At 46.4% G+C, this 20493-nt stretch overlaps 2 protein-coding genes across 3 annotated transcripts in view; one reads left to right on the forward strand and one right to left on the reverse strand.

Annotated features, from left to right (window-relative positions):
- The window catches only part of nfatc4 (nuclear factor of activated T cells 4), a 16221-nt gene extending 9986 nt beyond the window's left edge, over positions 1 to 6235 (forward strand). The window contains exons 8-13 of one of the 2 annotated variants that reach the window (XM_079751029.1): positions 1332 to 1519; positions 2046 to 2186; positions 3362 to 3417; positions 3606 to 3732; positions 4078 to 4767; positions 5980 to 6235. In XM_079751029.1, coding sequence (XP_079607155.1) covers positions 1332 to 1519; positions 2046 to 2186; positions 3362 to 3417; positions 3606 to 3732; positions 4078 to 4767; positions 5980 to 6050 — 1273 coding nt within the window. In that variant the 3' untranslated portion in view covers positions 6051 to 6235. The remainder of the gene's footprint in view (positions 1 to 1331; positions 1520 to 2045; positions 2187 to 3361; positions 3418 to 3605; positions 3733 to 4077; positions 4768 to 5979) is intronic. The other variant, XM_079751030.1, reaches the window with a different exon arrangement.
- Positions 6236 to 13255: 7020 nt separating this feature from the next.
- Positions 13256 to 18890, reverse strand: myadmb (myeloid associated differentiation marker b). The gene is made up of 2 exons (XM_079750815.1): positions 18766 to 18890; positions 13256 to 15363 (listed from the first exon to the last, which is right to left on the reverse strand). Exon 2 carries the CDS (start codon positions 15185 to 15187, stop codon positions 14306 to 14308), a length of 882 nt encoding a protein of 293 aa, XP_079606941.1. The 5' UTR covers positions 15188 to 15363; positions 18766 to 18890; the 3' UTR covers positions 13256 to 14305.
- Positions 18891 to 20493: the final 1603 nt, after the last annotated feature.

Raw genomic sequence — 20493 nt, forward strand, 5'->3', positions numbered from 1 at the left:
TATCCGTCACACATCTAGATGGACACGCCCACCTGTGATGTCACAATGCTGCACATTTTGAAAACGGCTTGTAATGGCTAATCACACTCATACCTGGTGGTATGATATGTCCCCTTTAAGTACTCATTCATCTGTTGTATAGTCACATTATTATGGCATGAAACAAAAAACACAAATATTTATTACAAAAAAACTACCGCCGGAAGGATTTTACTTAAAGGGTAATTCCGGTGTAAAATGGATTTTGGATATGTTTTGTATGATAATGAGTTGAAACGTTCGTTTTGAAGCACAAAAACTGTATATAGACGCTTTCTTCAGTTGGCTGTTTTTAGCGGATTCTATCAAAACGCTATAAACTTGGAACGATGGGGGCATTTGTTATGGTAAAAACTTAATCGCTATTTTAAACCACTTAAAAGGCTAAAAGTAGCCCGACACTTCTTTGGTAGTATAATAAGGGTCTTAACATATAAAACGAGGCATTGAGAACTTTGTAAGTGTACAGATTGTTTATTAAAAATGACATTTTATACACACAATACCGTCAGTAGATCACCCGTCGACGCCATTTTGTTTTTAAGACTCGATAAGTAGATTGGCGAACACAGAGCTTGCGTGTTGCTGACGGATGTCACATCTCTGTGTTCGTCAATCTACCTATCGAGTCTTAAAAACAAAATGGCGTCGACGGGTGATCTACTGATGGTATTGTGTGTATAAAATGTATTTTTTAATAAACAATCTGTATACTTACAAAGTTCTCAATGCCTCGTTTTATATGTTAAGACCCTTATTATACTATTAAAGACGTGTCGGGCTACTTTTAGCCTTTTAAGTGGTTTAAAATAGCAATTTAGTTTTTACCTTAACCAGTGCCTCCATCGTTCTAAGTTTATAGTGTTTTGATAGAATCGGCTATAAACAGCCAACTGAAGAAAGCGTCTATATGCATTTTTTGTGCTCCAAAACGAACGTTTCAACTCGTTATCATACAAATCATATCCCAAATCCATTTTACACCGGAATTACCCTTTAATGCGCTCGAAAACAGGTTCGCGGGATAACATTTGAACGGTGTGACGTCATTACACGAAATTTCCCGGGGTTGGTCAGTCTTGCGTGCCGAACGTAGTGACGAGTTTTGACGTGAAAGCCTTGCGTGGTTTTCGAGGAAATCGCTGCGTTTCAATCGTCCCGTGTTTCAATCGACCCGGCTCTCCCCTAAGCCATCAAACACTTATTTCAGCCAGAGGTGTATGTTACAAAAGGCTTTTTGCAAAGCCCTGAGAAGGTTTAAAGTTGAACTCCCAGGTGTGTGTGCCTCTAAGCATCGACTGCGCAGGGATTCTGAAGCTGAGGAACTCGGACATCGAGCTGAGGAAAGGGGAGACGGACGTGGGGAGGAAGAACACGCGCGTCCGGCTGATTTTCCGAACTCACCTGCCTCTGGCGCCCTCTGCTGGCGCCCCCGGGCGAGTGCTGGCCTTACAGGTGGCCTCGCTGCCGATTGAATGCTGTAAGTCCCCTGTCTTGAATGCATGGATGTGCCTGCTTGTATTTTTTTGCTTTTTATTTAGTTTGTCAAAGATCTACGCTTGGTCAGGGGCTTTTGCCGTTAACTGCTGACACAAAGGATTTCCGTTGTGCGGCTTCATTCGACGCAGGGGGTTTTCAGCTCATTACAATGTAATCCCTCCACGGCGAACACTGATAAGTGTGTAACCCTAATCCTAACCCTAACCACTACTACCCTGACCCTAACCCTAACCACCTCTACCTTAACCCTAAAGCGCTTTCCCTGGTCCTCTGCTATCACCGTGGAGGGATTTGAAAGGGAGTTGGGACCCCCTGCGTCGAATGAAGACGCACAAGGACACGCTTTCCGTCAGCAGTTGACGCCAAAAGACAAAAACAAGCGTTGATTTTTGACGAACTCGGAGGGAGACTGTGTTGTTTGTGACGCAGCTTTGAGGCGCGAAAATGTAATATTCACTCACTCTCTCCTGTCATGGCGTGGTCTGTGTCCCTCGATCGCCCCTCAGCCCAGCGCTCCGCCCAGGAGCTGCCCGTCATCGAGTCGGTTAGCCTGACTTCCTGTTGTGTGGAGGGAGGCGAGGAGCTACTGCTGAGTGGCACCAACTTCCTGCCCATCTCCAGAGTCCTCTTCATGGAGAGAGGGACAGGTACACGATGAATGAAGGAGAAGCAGAGATGACGAGAGAGAGAGAGAGAGAGAGAGGGACAGGTACACGATGAATGAAGGAGAAGAAGAGATAACGAGAGAGAGAGAGAGAGAGACGGAGAGAGAGAGAGAGACACAGAGAGAGAGAGAGAGAGAGAGAGACGGCGAGAGAGAAAGAGACGCAGAGACAGAGAGAGAGAGAGAGATAACAAGCGAGAGAAAGAGAGCGTGCGAGAGAGAGAGACGGAGACACAGAGAGAGGGAGAGAGAGAAAGAAAGATTTAACGAGCGAGAGAGAAAGAGTGAGAGAGAAAGAAAGAGCGAGAGTGGGACGGAGAGACAGAGACAGAGAGAGAGTTGGAGAGACGGAGACAGAGAACAAAAGAGATAGACAGAGAGAGAGAAATGTGTGTGTTTGTGTGTCTATGGATGTGTGTGTGTGTGTGTCCATCAACAATGTAATCAAGAATCGCTAAAAGAATTTGCACCATTGAGTCACACAAATTCTTACATTTGTTGACATCACATTACATTCATCAAAGAGGTGTTATGGTAAAGGGGAAACAGGTCCAGCTAATTAAATTAGGCATACCCTTATTAACACCATGAGATACATCTGTTTTCCCCTACTATTACACGTCTGTGATAAAGGTAGATTCCTTTATCACAAAGCAGCCTTATGGGTTAATTGGGTGGATAAACCTTCTCGAAACTTTATGTGTCCCAAAGCCCATCTTGGGTGTCTGGGCTGCTCTGTGGAGGGAGGCTTTCCAATGTGAAGAGTCCGCCGTACTCAGGCCCTGTTCAGACATGGAGGACCCAACCGGTGTGTGCTTCGTAACCTTCTGTCCCCCAAAAGCCGACAGCAAGGCACGCATCTCCCCACTGTATTTAAAAAAGTTCAATTAACAACAATTAAAATGTTTCTTATGAAAATATATATTTATTTAAATTATTAGATGTTCAATGCATCTAGGAAAGTCAGCATTTTATTATCAGAATGATCATGAATTAGTTCAATTAGAAGAAGAATAGCTAGCGTTTCAAGCTAGCAAGGAAAGCTAACAAGCGCGCTACAACAAGGTGAATAAGGTATTCAAACCTTCACACACTGAAGCCCTGTCGTAGTGCTCAAACCATTCAGCAGATCTTACTTCTGTTCTCCCTCCCCACCAGACGGCAAGTTACAATGGGAAGAAGAGGCCCGTGTTGACCGCGAAAACAGCAATGAGGTAAGTGTGTGTGTGTGTCTGTGTGTGTGTGCGAGTGTGTGAGTGTGTGTGTGAGAGAGATTTGAGGTATCCCCCCCCGACATATAGTCAACAGCCAAATGTATAACCAATGACAAATCTGGTGGCTTAGCACATGCACAAAAGTAAATCCCTGTTTGCTCAGGTGTGCGTGTGGCTTTCCTCTGCAGGGTCTGTTGTGTGTGCGGGTTCCCGCCTACAGCGACCGGTCCGTCAGTCGGCCCGTGGCCGTCTGTCTGTACGTCTCCAACGGCAAGCGGAAACGCAGCAGCACACACTGTTTCAAGTACATTCCCAGTGAGTGTCCGGCTGACGGTCACGTGTCTCCTTTTAAGATGTTGTGTTTTCTGTTGCCAGGACGCTTTCGTCCTTTGAGGAGCTATGCTCACAGACAACTGAAAACGTGTGCGTGGTAAACAAGAATAAGACAAGTATTGAGAACATATAGGGTTATGGATATCCATGAAAGGGGTTACAATGCATAATAATAAGTAAGTATAAATAAAAAAAATATTTTATATCAGAAAGGTATTATAATGTCAGGTTAATCAAGCTATATTTCTAAAGCTGATAAAGCAAAGGGTGTGCTGTAGTTAATATGAATACCGGTCTCGATCGGACCAATGATATTTCTCCCTGCAGTCATGTTCAAAGAGGAGGAGTCTCTGCGGCTCCGCCCCCTGGCCCCGCCCCTGGGCGGGCTGTGTCCCATGGAGGGCTCCATGGAGAAGGCGGAGGGGACCCCCCACCCCGCGTCGGAGGACGCCCTGCTGGGCTTCCGCCTGCCCCCCTCCCCCTCGGCCTACTCTTCCCCGCTCTACCCGGTCGCGCTGGGCACGCATGACGAGTACTTCCCCCAGCCCGACGGCCGGCCGGACGACCCCGGCCCCCTCGCCGAGCGGCACCCCGGCTTCGAGAGCCTGGAGCTGGGCTTCACCGAGCTGCTCCCTCCCCAGTACCCCCGCGACGGCGGGCGGGCGGGGCGGCCGCCGTCGCCCTCGCCGTGGCTGGACTCGCCGTACCTGTCGTCCTCGCCGTCGCCCTCCCACTCCTCCTCGCTCAGCCCCTTCCCGGCCGGCAGCCCCCTATCCGGCTCCCCTCTGCCCCCCCCCGTGCCGCACTACGCGGCCTACGGCCAGCGGGAGGCGTGCCCCTCGCCCCCGGCCGGTGGCTCCTCCTACCGGGACTTCTGCCACCCGCCGCCGTACCCCCACTACGACGGGGGCTGCTGGGACCCGCCCCCGGGGAGGGGCCGCTGGGCGGAGGGCTCCTCCCCCTTCTCAGGCTCCTCCCCCTCCACCGACGCCATGCACCACATCACCCTGGAGGAAGGTGAGACCCCGCCCCCCGGGAGGGGATGGGCCTCGGCCGGCTGAACGGGGGAGGGGCGAGGGAGGGGGGGACGGACGGATGGACGGATGGATGGATGGATGGATGGAGAGATGGATGGAGAGATGGAGAGATGGATGGAGAGGTAGAGAGATGGATGGATGGATGGATGGATGGATGGAGAGATGGATGGATGGATGGATGGATGGATGGATGGATGGATGGACGGATGGAGAGATGGAGAGATGGATGGATGGACGGATGGACGGATGGATGGAGCGATGGACAGATGGATGGAGAGATGGAGAGATGGATGGAGAGATGGAGAGATGGATGGATGGATGGATGGATGGAGAGATGGATGGATGGATGGATGGACGGATGGATGGAGCGATGGACAGATGGATGGAGAGATGGAGAGATGGAGAGGTGGATGGATGGAGCGATGGATGGAGAGATGGAGAGATGGACGGATGGATGGATGGATGGATGGATGGATGGAGAGATGGACAGATGGACGGATGGATGGATGGATGGACGGATGGATGGAGAGATGGACGGATGGATGGACGGATGGATGGATGGATTGAGCGATGGACGGATGGATGGAGAGATGGATGGATGGTTGGAGAGATGGATGGAGCGATGGAGAGATGGATGGATGGATGGATGGAGAGATGGAGCGATGGATGGTTTGGAGGAAGGAGAGATGGATGGAGAGATGGATGGAGAGATGGATGGTTTGGAGGAAGGAGAGATGGATGGAGAGATGGATGGGTTGGTGGATGGGTTGGTGGATGGATGCAAGAGTAGGAGTAAATCCATGGATGGATGCAACGGTGCATGGGTGATGAGAGGAGAGAGAGCGATGATTAGCCGTAGTGGAAAATGAAATGATGGATGGATGGATGATGAAGACGTGTGAATGGATGGCATGTAGATGGATTGAGATATGGGTGGTTAAATGGATGACAAAGGGATAGATGGATGGATGAATGGATGGGTGGTGGATGGTGAACATGGATGAGTGGAGAACCTATGGCGAGACGGATGGATTGATGTATGAATGAATGAGTGATGGAGGGATGGACGGGGAACTGATAGTATCAGAGGACGGAAGGATGAACAGAGAGTGAATAGGTGAAGAGTAGGCGAAAAGGACAGATGGGGCGAATTCCATCTCACCTTTCCCCCTGTTCTCCTTTCCTTCGGCAGTGAATGAGTTCATCGGGGAGGACATCCAGTCGTTCGGGACAGAGTGCCAGATGGACAACCAGCCCCACTGAGTCGGGACCTCTGTCCTCCTCACTATGCGACGCCACACTCCCTCTGCACGCCATATTAAGATGCTTTGGTCCAGTTAAAGGTAATACGGAAATGGGACAATCATGAGCAAATTGTTTTGATGCGTGATTTGAGAACCACAGTGAACACTTGTGGTTTTATAAAGGGCAAGCAATGTTTTTGAAGATATAAATTATACAAAGAAAACAAACCTTTTGGAAGTCAGTGTGTCTTTCTTTCTTTTCCGGGGTCACAATGCTTTGGGAAAAAAATACGTGAAACTACTACTAATCCCTTAATCACAGTTTCAATTACTCAACCCCCCCTGACCCTACGCCGTCAGTAAGGTAAGCAAAGCCTCTTCGACACAGGTCGGACGGAGCAGAAGCCTTGAGAAGGAACCCAAATGAGGGATACGGCTGGGATAAGATGGGGTCGGCTTAGCTCAGGAGGTAAAGCGGGCTGGTAACCGGAAGGTTGCTAGTTCGAGTGTCGAATCGTCCCTGAGCAAGACACCCAACCCTAATTGCTCCTGACGAGCCGGCGGTCGCCTTGCGTGGTTGATACCGCCGTCGGTGTGTGAATGTGTGGATTAACCGTTGTCAGTCGCTTTGGATAAGAAGCGTCTGCCAAATACCCTAAATGTAAATGGATTCATCCTTTAAGGGAGACAGCAAGGAGGGCAAAATGTTCAAAAGGGGCATACATGACAGGGTTATGGTATGAACTACTTAGGTCTTTCATTCCTCAATGTTTGAGTTCTTTTCATTGTTGCTTTGGTTTTTGTCCTAAACCTACCTCTGATCCGAAACTCAACAGAGCCCACAACCACTAAATTCCAATAAAAAAGAAGGTCATAAAAGGGTCGGGATAGTAATGAGTGGACCCTAACGCAGAATTCTTGGAACACCTTCACTTTCCTATTTGAGTAGGATTTACACACACACACACACACACACACATACACACACACACACACACACACACACACACACACACACACACACACAAGCACACACACTTTGTGTGAGTTGTGTGTTCTGTCTTGAAAGGGCGAGCAACACAGGATGTATTGAGTTGGGGGAAGGAGGGGACTTATTTAAAATGGTGTTAGTAAAAATGTATAACAGAGAGTCTGTCTCAGTATGTCTAAAAGTACCTTTAGTGATCAGTGTAGCGTACAATTATACATTTCTTAACAACAGAAGAAACAATATTGGTCATTTTAATTAGAGTAACCTTAAAGAATGCTGAATTAGTTAATACTTTCTATCATTTACATCGGGGACAGCATCTACATTTGTCTGTATGACACCTTCACCTGCTTTGTATAACGGTTTTTGGATTGGCTGTTGCAAGAAACGTTAAGTTGGTTCACAGTGCCTGTATGAGTAATGTTCTGTCCACAGCAGAAAGGATTGGGCAACGCTGATCCAACAGAGACTACTCACAGTGACTAAGCCAACGTTGAAACGTTGAGGGCAATCCAGGCAAATGTTTTGTAGCTGGAGAAGTGGCGTTGTCCAACTTTGTACGCAATGATATGTTTCATAAGCACGTCATGTAATGTCAAAATCAGAACCATTTAGTGTGACCTTGGACACTTCACTTCTGTGGTTGGTTCTGAAGAAAGAAATTAAGAAAAAAACGGAAGATCCAAAAGTATAGTACGACATATTTTCGTTTTCGTTATGAGACTTGGTTCCATGTAGAATAGATGTGGATTCTTTGTAGAGTCCCTCCTATTTTGGAGTGACTTGCTTTATTCGCCAATTGCAAACACTTCATTCAGTGTATTTCAAAGGCTGCCAGCATGACAAGCGCCTTAACAGCCATTAAACAGGGATGACAAAAAGCCAATAAAGAAATCACAGACGAAACAGAGACGCCCTGAGAACAGCAGCACTGTATGTTTGGTGGACAGTTTTATGGGCCTATATGGTTCGACACGGCCATACATGGGAATGTCAGGAGGGAACTGGTATGGGACGCACAGGGACAGGTCGGAATGAGTGCTGGTAAAAAACTGCAGTCAGAGTTGGTTTGCCCAAAAGTTAGGATTTGGAATACAAAAGCCGCAATTTCAAAGCTGTTAGTCCCAATGACGTCAACTCTTACACCTCTGCCCCCCCCCCCCCCCCCCCCCCCCCCCCCCCCCCTCCTCCCAACACACACACACACACGCACACACACAAACACACCTCGTCCATTTGGCATGCTCACTGTGGGGCCATTGTGTTCAGAAAAGGCTTCCATCTGGAAAGTTCTGGGAAGGTAAAAGGATGGCACTGTTGTGTTATCAAGCAAACAAAGCATGTCATTTTATCCTTGTAACATCCGTGGATTGAGTGTAAAGGAGATGTGGGTCAAACCGAACAGCAGCCATCGAAGGACCACATTTCTTTAATTGTTTTTAATTGCAAAATAAAATCATTGGAGAGGAAATGTTGTACGACGGCGATGCAGAGAGAAGCATAGCGGTTTGCACAGGCTACCCCTGCTTTTGTTTTATACTGCCGACATTAACACAACATCCAGATTATGACGCTGTGGTCTGAGCGCACACTAACAATACAACCCATGGAAGCCACGAAACCGCAACGGCAAGCGAGTGTGACACACAACTCCTCTAAAGCGTGTGGTTTGGAGTATTTAGTTTCAGAACACACCCGTGGCGTGGCCTTTTGCACCAAGGGAGTGACAGCAGAAGCACTTGCTGTTTCACAGTGAATTCCCCATCATGGTCACTAGCCTGTTGACTCCGTGCACACACACACACACTCATGCACGCACGCACACACACACACACACAAGCAAGGGCGAGCAACACAGGATGTATTGAGTTGGGGGAAGGAGGGGACTTATTTAAAATGGTCTAAAAATGTATAACAGAGAGTGTCTCGGTATGTCTAAAAGTACCTTTAGTGATCAGTGTAGCGTACAATTATACATTTCTTAACACCAGAAGAAACAATATAGGTCATTTTAATTAGAGTAACCTTAAAGAATGCTGAATTAGTTAATACTTTCTATCATTTACATCGGGGACAGCATCTACATTTGTCTGTATGACACCTTCACCTGCTTTGTATAACGGTTTTTGGATTGGCTGTTGCAAGAAACGTTAAGTTGGTTCACAGTGCCTGTATGAGTAATGTTCTGTCCACAGCAGAAAGGATTGGGCAACGCTGATCCAACAGAGACTACTCACAGTGACTAAGCCAACGTTGAAACGTTGAGGGCAATCCAGGCAAATGTTTTGTAGCTGGAGAAGTGGCGTTGTCCAACTTTGTACGCAATGATATGTTTCATAAGCACGTCATGTAATGTCAAAATCAGAACCATTTAGTGTGACCTTGGACACTTCACTTCTGTGGTTGGTTCTGAAGTAAGAAATTAAGAAAAAAACGGAAGATCCAAAAATGCTGAATTAGTTAATACTGTAATGACCTCGCCGGATTGACAAGAAGAACATTGCAATACATGCACATAGAACAACTGGCATAAACTATTTAAATGTCCCAGGGTCGCTACAATACTTTCTATCATTTACATCGGGGACAGCATCTACATTTGTCAGTATAAAACCTTCACCTGCTTTGTATAACGGTTTTTGGATTGGCTGTTGCAAGAAACGTAAAGTTGGGAGGTTTCCAACCGAGGAAGGTGCTAGTTTCATTTGTGTTCCAAAGTCAATTTGCTGTTTTACGATGATTCATAACGCAAACATAAAAAACACATTGCAACAGATTTGACATTTTCCACAATCCCACAGACTGATTGTAACAATGATTTGCAATGTTACAATCCCTTTATATAAGATCGATAATAACAATCAGACCCCTGCTCTGAAATGCACGGAATTTCAATTCGATTAATGACGTGGTCATTTCAATGCACTTGTTCACAGTAGCTTAGTTTCATCAACAGAGGGCAGTGTCATCTACAGCAGTGCATTGGACAACCTGGCGGGGGTTTGACCGAGATCTGCAGCCCGGCTGTGGGTGGGATCAGGGACCCAGCAGGCCAGTGCCAGTGCCAGCTGCAGCATTTACACTAATACCCTCCCCTGGACCATCAGGAGAGGGTCACTGACAACTCTCTTGAGTGGTCATTAGACCAAACCTGGCCATGGTTACTGGAAAACTATAGTCCCACCAGGACCCTCGCCTCCTCCTATCTATAGAAGGGTTAGCTGTGGCATGTAAAGGTTGACTTTTGACCAACGGGTTTGTAAACATTACTTTCAAAGCTGTGTGTGTGTGTGTGTGTGTCTGTGTGTGTGTGTGTGTAAGTAAGTGTAAGTGTAAGCATAAATGTAAGCCTAAGTGTGTATGTGTGTGAGTGTGTGTTTGTGTGAGGCACAAAATGTAATAGGTGCTCAGATTATACCACCGATCTACAGCATTTCATTTTTTTTTCCGCATTTATTCATCAATCATCTTAATCCAACAGTGACTCATTGAACTGGGGGCCGCCGCTGTAGGTCCAACCACTGGAGCACTGTCCCTGAACTCTCCCTGAACTCGAAAAGACGTGAACTTCAACGTAAAGGAAAGTTTCCCGCTCCAATCGCCTTGCTCGGGATAGTTCTATGTCGTCTTTCACTTGTGTGGTTACATCAGGATCTCGGTAGGCCTATCAGCTAACAGGATACTCATTGTTCTTCTATGGGTGAGAGTGGGAAGTCCAGGAATACATTTTCGCTCACCGAACCTACAGTATCTTACTCTCCCTCGCTCGCGTCATCAAGACCCCTCACTTGGAGGAAACAGGAACGACACGTACAGCCACTCCCACTGAACCAAGGGGCAGAGCGGTGGAAAATAAACACTATTCTTTGAAAACGCCTGCTCCAAAAGATAGATTTTATCTGGACCACCGACTTTACTAATCAATGACTAATACACAATATATTTAGCAATTTTCCATATTACGTCTTGAAATGCCTCTGTAAAACTCCTTAAGACCATTCCGACTCAACAGCAATCCATTATCCCATGTCCCATAACCAGGAAGATATTGCACCCCAGCCTTATCTGAAATATTTCCCATAGTTCAAACAATCCTTATCAGAAGACAAGATAACGTCCAATCACCCCGAATACGACAGTGTTGCATGAAACCAGATCCTAAAACTCCAATACTTGTCTGGCACAACATTCAATACCACACAGTGTCCTGGAGACTGGGCCTAGGTTCAAGGTCCCGTCTCAAGGAGGAGATCGGAAGGCAGGAACCGTGTGCTGGCCTGTCTGGAGATGCCGCAAACAAAAGCAAGCGACTTTAAATAACTGTCCCACTAACCTCCATGAGGGAGCAACATTTTGGCGGTGATACAAAGTCCGGACGTGACGCCGTTCTCCTTCCCCGTTCCCCAAATAGCAGCTGAGACCCCGGATCATCACCTCTGGTCCAAACCCTGGTCCTGCCCTGTTGCCCTGGGTCAGGAACACCATGTAGCAGTGCGTTGACCTCGGACAGGCACTGAGCCGCCACTGTCGGACACATCTCACTAAAGTGTTCGTTCTGGACAAGAACACTTCAAATGTCCCCAGACACCTTCTGGAGCGGGCATCACACAAAATCGTGTATGGACCCTCTGTCATGGCAAAGGGGCCCGGTTTGGCCTCTGGACACCCCCTTTTCTATACAGGTCATCACTTTTCTGGTATCTGAATCCTCCAGTTGGAGGGCAGAATACAGACACTATAAAGTGTATGGAGTATATTCACAGAAGAAAATGTTTGATGCCCTTCTGGTTGCCATGTTGTTTTCTTTTAAAATTGTTCTCAGGTCAACGTTGCCGAGGCAACAGCTTAATTAAGAGAGACCCACCTGTTTACTCCCAAAAAAAAAAACTGAAAAGGACAGAAAAGTCATCACTGGCTTTTCCATCCTCCACCATCTCTGGTGATCCGTCTCTACTATAGATCCCGTATTGCTGTTTGCAAAACTGCTGTCGTTTTCTATCATGCATTCTCGATCAGGTCATCGCTCCGATCGATTTGAATTAATACATTGATTTATTCCACATGTAACGACTCATAAACTTTTCCACATCCGATTCAACCGTTAAACATTTATGGTCGATAATTGGGTTGACAATACTGAACTGAATACTGAACTGAAACAGCCTTTCCATTCTGTGTTCCCTGATGCTTGCCTATGGGTTTCGTTTGCAGCTGCGACTAAAACATCCCCTGCCACTATGTGCAGCTTGGTTAAGACCACAGACTGGATGTGGCTTAAATTACACATGATGCCACCCAGTATAGTCTAAATACTCAAGAGAGGCCCTTCACAAGGGGTCCGTGGTATGGCCTTTCACCCCTGTTTTCTTAACTGTCCTCCTGGGAGCTTAACCACAGACCGTTCAGGCATGGAGCTGCACGGTCTGTGAGGATTTGTAGGCTTGGGTCAGTTGGAATCGGCGAGAGGAAATAAAAATGGAGAGAGAAATATAGACACGTAAAGAGTCGCATACCATGTGCCATGAAAGAAAACGTCATCAGGTGTTTGAAATTGACGTCGAACAACAGATGGCGATATAGAATAGTTGGATCCCTTCTTGGCTGTTGTGGGTAGGGTGGGAATCTTTTATGCTGTCCTATTGCACCATTACTATTCTACGCCATAGAAATGTATGTGCAACACATTTCCTGACCTTGTTGCAAGAGGTATTCTCAGATTGATTGTTAGAGGGGAGGGGGGATTTGAAGTTGAGGTTTCCAAAGTCCAAAAAGAGGAACTACCACCACACCTTGTGACTTTGACAGTGTAGGATAGACCAATATTACAGCACAACCAGCACCCAAACCAGATGTAGGGGCAGCTGTTTTCACTTGATACTAACCCAGCCATGACATAATATGATATAAACACCAGATAGAATTAAGAATAGACAAAATAATAAAATTGGTTTATGTGTCATATACTGAATCAAGTTCAATATCTGGCAAAGACATGAGGCAAGAGGCCCATGACGTACTTGAATGGGATAACAGTACGCTGTTACCATGAAGCTTTAACAACGTCTCCTGTATATTTCTAAATACCCTGATCGCTGTGGAATCAATATATGTATCTTTTTCATACTTTTTCATTCAAAAAGGACAGCACTTATTATTTTGCTTTGCTGGTTCTTTGCCATGGTCAGCCAAAGAATGACTGCAAAAACATTCATAACCATGTGGTTTTTATTAAAACACGTGATTACATTTTGCTGTAACATTCGTGCGCAAATAAGGGAAGATAGAACATGGGATATGACAGAAAGAAAGAGTCAAGTTTTTTTGTATCTTTTTTTTCTAAGAATTCTTTTACAGCAGGTACCAAATTACGTATAAGGCCCGATTGAGTAAGTATTTGGCCTGTCAAAGTGAGTGAAATACTCACTAATACTTTTGCATTTCATGCTTTCATGAAAGATATCATACACACATATAGAAGTGCACGTATAATTGCGTATAGGTGCGCAACTGAAACATGACAGTCTTGTATAAATCCACAATGTTGTATATATATATATTCTTATCATTTTAACGTCTAGAGATAGGCATACAGTATAATAACAGCAAGAAAGTGCAAGCAAGTAACTATTTTCAGGGATAACAGATCTTTATCTGTAAACAGTATTTGAAATTATTCTGCACAATGTAATCCAAGAAAAAATGAAGCTGGTCTTTGAGACATTGTGAGTTAATTTGGGAAATCTATTTTGTATAAAGGTTTACTTGAGGATGATTGGCAACAAACCAAAATTAATTCCTTGGACGTTCTACTTATATTGCATTGCATTAGCTTTGGTCTGTAACAATATAATTTGATATTTTTATAATTTTTTAATTTTCTTTTATTAAAGTCTGTAATATGTAACTATATTGTGTATCATATTGTATTCATAAACATCAATCGTTTAGTTCTGTTTTTTTTCCGAGGCATAAATTAGTGTAACAGCTTAGTTAGTCTCATCCGGTCTCGAATCGAAACTGCAAAGCAACAAACAGTTACCCACTGCCATGACAACAACCCAAACAATGACCGTCCAAACGAAGCCACCTTTTACAGTCGCCTTTTTTCATCTCCCGGCTGTTTAAGCCCTGCTTGTGTTCACTAGCACCAAGTGTTCCCCCACGGCCTCATCAACATTTGAACACTGCCAGTGACCCTTTGATTACTCTGCTCTCCCACACCTCTCCTATCACACCCTTCCTCCCTCCCCTCGCCTCCTCCCCCCTGACCCCGCCCTCTCCACTCAGGCACTGACGAACACCAAGCGGGCCGAGGTGATCAGGTCGGCCAGGTACAGGATGAAGTTGATGCCGGTGAGCACCGCCACGGCCATCGCCTTGTCCCATTGGCACAGGCCCACCGCGTTGCCGCATTGGCTGGGTCGGTTCTTGTGGCCGCCGTTCTTGTTGTCAAAGTTGAAGATGGGCCAGATGATGGTGGCGGACAGGTAGAGCACCACGGCCAGCAGCGCGTACCCCGACAGGAAGCGGGCGAAGGGGAAGGGTAGGCAGCCGGTGCACTCGCCCACGCACAGCACGATGACGGCGGCCGACAGGATGAAGCAGATGCAGTACACGGACATGCAGTACTTGAGCGCGTCGTGGCGGTCGTACAGCACGGGGTCGCTGACGAACACGAAGATGATGCACGCCACGAACGTCTCGCACACCTTCAGCAGGCCCGGGGCGGTGGCCATGTAGCCGGCCACCTCGCCCGGCCGCGCCTTGCTGATGCTCACCTCCGACATGTAGCAGATGGTGGCCAGGCAGGAGAACACGGTGGACACGATGCGCAGGTTGTGCACCTCGCTGTAGCTGTGGTCGCCCTTGACGAAGTACAGGGGGAAGATGATGGAGGCGGAGAGGCAGAGGAGCGCGGCGTAGCAGGCGAACGTGATGGGGAAGTTCTTCCAGGAGATGGGCGCGCGCGCCTGCAGGCCAAACAGCTCCACCAGGAGCACCAGGACGGTGCCGGCGAAGCTGAAGGCCCAGCAGAAGATGCACCAGTCGCCCGTGCCGTGATACAGCTTGCCGCCGTGCACGGCCACCGAGAAGGCCACGCAGGCGAAGATCATGGCACAGAGCCGGGTCCAGAAGAGAGGGCTGGTGTGGAGAACGACAGCCATGGTGGGAGGGTGTGTGTGTGTGTGTGTGTGTGTGTGCGTCTGTGGAGGAGACTAGAGTCTGACTGGGAATGTCAAGATGAACTGTGAGGGAGTGGGCGTGGCCGTTGGCGGTCTGGGTCGCCTCTTCTGGATGAAGCCTTCTTAATGGATGATCATGTGCGTCTGAATGCGGAGAACTGGGAAGAGAAAATGGAGTCAATCTATTGTAACATTTGTTTAATTGCTGACCAGTGTCAGCGTGATAGTCATGTGCCGTTTCGGGACACTACCAAACGCTACCGCAGGGTGGGCTTGACGTAACTTTATTTGGTGTTGTACCATTGTCAATGTTTAACCAAGGACAAATTTTTATTCCAAATAAAAGAAAAAAACATTTCCCCCTAGTTTAAAGCAATATGTTGGAAATTGAATACTAAAGTTTATAATGGGCTCAGGGTTGGGACACGCTTAGGAGCTAACTCGATATTATTGCGACAGCCCAATAGACGTCAAAAAGCGTCACTGTCACACATTCTTGCAAACACACATCTGTTTAGAGACCAGCATTGTGTACGCTGACCCAAATCTGACCCTGAAGTAAGACGTCTCTGTCATCCCACGACAACCTCTTGATTTCTCCACTCATTCACTATAGCAACGTTTCGGTAAAAATGTACTACATTTTATTATTTGAGAGAAAAAGACGAATAGAGGAGGAAGAAACAGAGGGGAATAACATTATAAAAAATACTCTCTGTAGTTCTTCAGATGGATAGAAGATATGGAGGCTGAGGGGAGATTCTGAGATTAGAGATTTTGAAGAGGTCTAGGTTCAGGGTATGGGGGGAATACACACACACACACACACACACACACACACACACACATACTCATACACACACATACACACGCACACACACACTTTTTTCTTTCTTTACTCTCTCTACACCACACCCCATTTCCCTTCTCAAAAGTGTTTGGGGAGGTTGGGGCGAGGGGTGGGTGTTACTCAGTTTGACAGCTCTAAACAACAAGAACGCGTCTGTGTATATATTAGTCATTACAGAAATCCCCAGCGGGAAAGGGTCAGAACAGGGGGGGGGGGGGGGGGCGCCTGATAAAACGTACGCGTTAGGGAGGGGAAGAGGAAGGGCCTGAGGTCGAAGTTGAAGGAAAACCAAACACATGTGAAAGAGAACATTGGAGAAGTACGACGAAGACACTAGGTTAAAGAGTCATCGTAGACCGCATGGAAAGAGGAGACGTGTCGGCTCGGAGTCAAGGAGGGAGGGGGGGGGGGGAGGGTCAGGGAAGCCCTGTCCGCTCCGAGCCACAGAAGGACACACAGTCGAACAGAGTGATGGAGCAAAATAGCAGAGGTCTGAGTCACCAGGGGCTGATGTACCCTCCCTCTCCCTCTCTCTCTCTCTCTCTCTCTCTCTCTCTCCCTCTCCCTCTCCCTCTCCCTCTCTCTCTCTCTTTCTCTCTCTCTCTTTCTCTCTCTCTCTCTCTCTGTCTGTCTGTCTCTGTTTCTCTGTTTCTCTCCCTCTCCCCCCATCCCTGTCTATCGCTCGCTCCCCATTTATATGTGCTGTTTTCTTTTTTTGTGCCCTGTCCTCCCCTTTTCTCTGGGTTGTAACATTTTCCAACTTGATGATGTATTCCAGATGTGTTGCAGTCTGGGCTGCTGCTGAATAACTGGTAACTTTGTCATGTTTGCCAACGTTGGCCTTTCTTCCTTTCTCTTTCTTTCACTCTCTTTCTCGCTTCCGTTCCCTCTTTCTTTCTTTCTTTCTTTCTACCTTTCTCTCTTTCACCCTTCCTTTCTCTCTTTCTTTCTCTCTCTCTCTTTCGTACTTTCTTCATTTCGTCCACTTCTTCTTCCCCGCCACCCTTCTTCAAGCTGCAGTCACACCGTCTCTCTCCCTCTCAAAGTGTGTCTGTGAGTCGCTCTTTCTCCCTCTGATTCCTCCTCCCCCCCTTTCCCCCCCCCCAGCCCAGTATAAACTCTCTCTCTAACCCGCCCCTTCACCCTCAGCCACTCGCAAGGAAGGGTGCAATTATGCTCGGTGTAACCCCCTCAAAATAAACACGATCAGAGGGGGCCGTAATGGAAAAATCAATCCTCCCCCTCCTGCCATTACACCGTGCTTATGGAAGCACATTAAGGAAAATGGAGGGAAGAAAGCGGCACTCGGAAAAAGAGGAGAAACAGAAAAAATGGCCTTTTCGGAGTAGGAACGTGGGGGGAATGCGGGAGAGAGCCGTCTGCGGAGGAGAAATAAGGCTAGACAAAACAGAATGCGAGCTTATTAAAAAAAAACCTGACCTAGAGCACCACACTTTTTCTTAAAGGCGTAAATGGATCAATCTACCAACACACACACAGCATGTCATGCTCACAAGCGTCATAACAGGGTCTGTGTGGCCTATAGAGTTCTAGGGCGGTCAGGCGAGAGCGTTGTTCTTCAGAATGGACAGGCAGGTCATTTGGGTTGGATGGTTCGGTTGTCATGGCACAACATCACTAACTCGATTTCTCTCATAATCTACTCAGACATCCATCGTGGGCCGAGAGAAACAAGCCAGGCTCTGTCGGCTAACCATCCGAGAATCCCACATTGGTTGGGAGAGAGGGAGGGAGACAGAGAGAGACAGCGAGAGAGAGAGGGAGAGAGAGAGAGAGAGAGAGAGAGAGTGGGAGGAGGAGAGAGAGAGAATGAGAGAGAGAGAGAGAGACAGAGAGACAGAGATAGAGAGAGAGAGAGAGAGAGAGAGAGGGACACACACAAAACAAATACACACACACGCAAACACACACACGCACACACACACACACACACACACACACACACACACACACACACACACACACACACACACACACACACACACACACACAACAAATGCAATATCAGCTCGCATGAACATTGACCCAAGTCGTTCTCGTGATACTGTAGGCCTACCCGCGTGTGAAGATTGGCAGATGGGTCGGGGAAAAATGCTGCGATCAAGACAACAGCTTTACTTTATAATGCTTCATATCATTGCTATATATTTTTTTTTTATCGAAGGTATACGCACAAACTCCCTCGCAATCCTATATCATAGGCCCTGACTTGACCGAGCACCATTACTCCAGCGGTTCATTCATTCATGGCAGTCAGGTGGGTGTGCCCGATGCCGCGCCCTGCTCCAACTCCGCCACCGCGTAGTGTCATCAGTAAACACAAACAAACTCCTACAACGTACACACGCGTTCAATTAAATCGTCGAGTATCTTTAAAACAACTTAAAGTTATGCTTTTTTTTATTATATATATATATTCATGCGTTTTCTCCTTCAAGCGTTCACTCATAGGCTACGCCTATATCAGCATCCAACTAAATATAGCATAACTTTTGTCGGCGTGAACGCAGCCCCAAAAAACTGTGAGCAATCATCTATTTTTTTTTGCTGTGCCAAATATCTGCTCGTCTATTTTACCATCGCAAGTAGCCGAAACCAATTAGTTGCAATTAGTTGCTTAACCTACCATGCATAGCCGAAGTAATAAACAAACTTTTTTTTTTGTAGGTCCGGTTAAAGAAAGGTTTACCTTCTGGTTCCACGGGGGCGGCTATGCGTTGTTCTCGGCAGGTCTCAAATGGAATGGTAAATTGTTAGAATATCTGGTGCACTTTTACTACGCTCCTCAGAACAGCCCTCCTCTGCCCGGCCCGACTCCCGCCCATATGACCAAATATGGTATAGACTGAGCGCACCGTTATAGTTATAGAGCGGGATGTGTTATATCCTCGGAATTCCGACGAGTTTCAGTTTTTATGTTCAATTACAACAATTTTAATGGTAAAAAAAGATATATATGTTACAGAAAATGTATCTATTTGTAATAAGTTAATAAGAGCGCATCGCAACAAAAAATAATCAATATTCTCGGTCTACTTATTATTTGTATTTGTTGCTTAGTAACCGCGGAAGTTACTCCTAGTAACCACTTTTATTTACTGCCTAATGTTGATAGGGTGACGTGTCTCACAGAAAACCTTCGTTTCCTGCACACTTCAGTACTGGCAACGAGAGAGCTGTGCGAGATGTGAGCCTATAGCGCACATACAGAAATACAAGGGCGAATAATAGAAACAAGACAAGTTCTATAGGAACTAGTGTTAACGTTGTATCACATTAACATTCTTATATTATAACACTGCTCCTAATTAACCGATGTATTTGACACCTTTGTTGATTATTTTTTTTATATTAAATTAAAGTATCCTAGCCTAATAAGAGAAAGTTAGGGTCAAACAGGGCTTAAGTAGGCTTCCAAATTAATGAACTATAAGCAGCATCAGGGTTGCCAACTTTAGAAACCTGGATGGAGTGAGATTGTGACGACGTGCACATATTTTGACTCAATTTCCCCATCAGGGGTTAAACAAGGGATGCAGCTTTACACATGTGACGGGAGCGGGTGTTTAGGTCAGACATTGAAGGATACAGCCTGTTACACCCACGCCCCGGCGACTTCTCCACCCAGGGAAATACTCACAATTTCAGAAGTAAAGACATAGCCTACATTCTTTCCGTCCTGGCATCTTCTCCACCCAGGGAAATACCCACAATTTCACAAGTAAAGACACTCTCTACTATAAAATATTATTTTATTTTATTTTTTTCGCTTTATTTTATGACTATGTTTCAATGTGAAGCACTTTGAGTCAGCCTCGTGTATGAAAAGTGCTATATAATTAAAGTTGCCTTGCCTTGCCTACTAGAGTCTAAGTCGTCCGCTTTGTTTGACCGTTACATTTTGACCGTGTTATGTTCGCCTGTTCATCCAGTGGTTTGGTGTGAGAATATTGCGGGCAGCGTGAGAGGGTGAGGCTGAAGGACGTGAAAGCGTCACACGCCAGAAGCGGCAGTTTGCGGCCCTGGCCCATCTGATAAAAAGCAACAACTAACTATCGTCATATAATAACAACGATCAACAAAATTATAGTTGTATTGAGTCAAAATTCAAGTATGACAAAGTGAAAATCTGGAACAGCCACATGTTGTTGGACCAGACACTGGGATGTGTCATGCCAGTATAGCTTACTATGTAATGAATGCAGGGAAGCAGGAGTGATGCATGGCCTATTGTTCGTCAAAAATAAAACAGGTTGTTATTCTACATGATTGTGTTTTCGCACTGTCTTCAGAATGGCACCCCTGTTCTCAATTGCTCTTGGATGCTTCATATTTTGACGATGAGTGCATTACAGCAGTCAAACAAGAGGAGATGCCATTAGGCTATGTGAAGCGTACAATTTTAAACCATCTACAA

The sequence above is a fragment of the Pollachius pollachius genome (assembly GCF_949987615.1).
Source record: "Pollachius pollachius genome assembly, chromosome: 14".
In the NCBI taxonomy this organism is placed as follows: domain Eukaryota; kingdom Metazoa; phylum Chordata; class Actinopteri; order Gadiformes; family Gadidae; genus Pollachius; species Pollachius pollachius.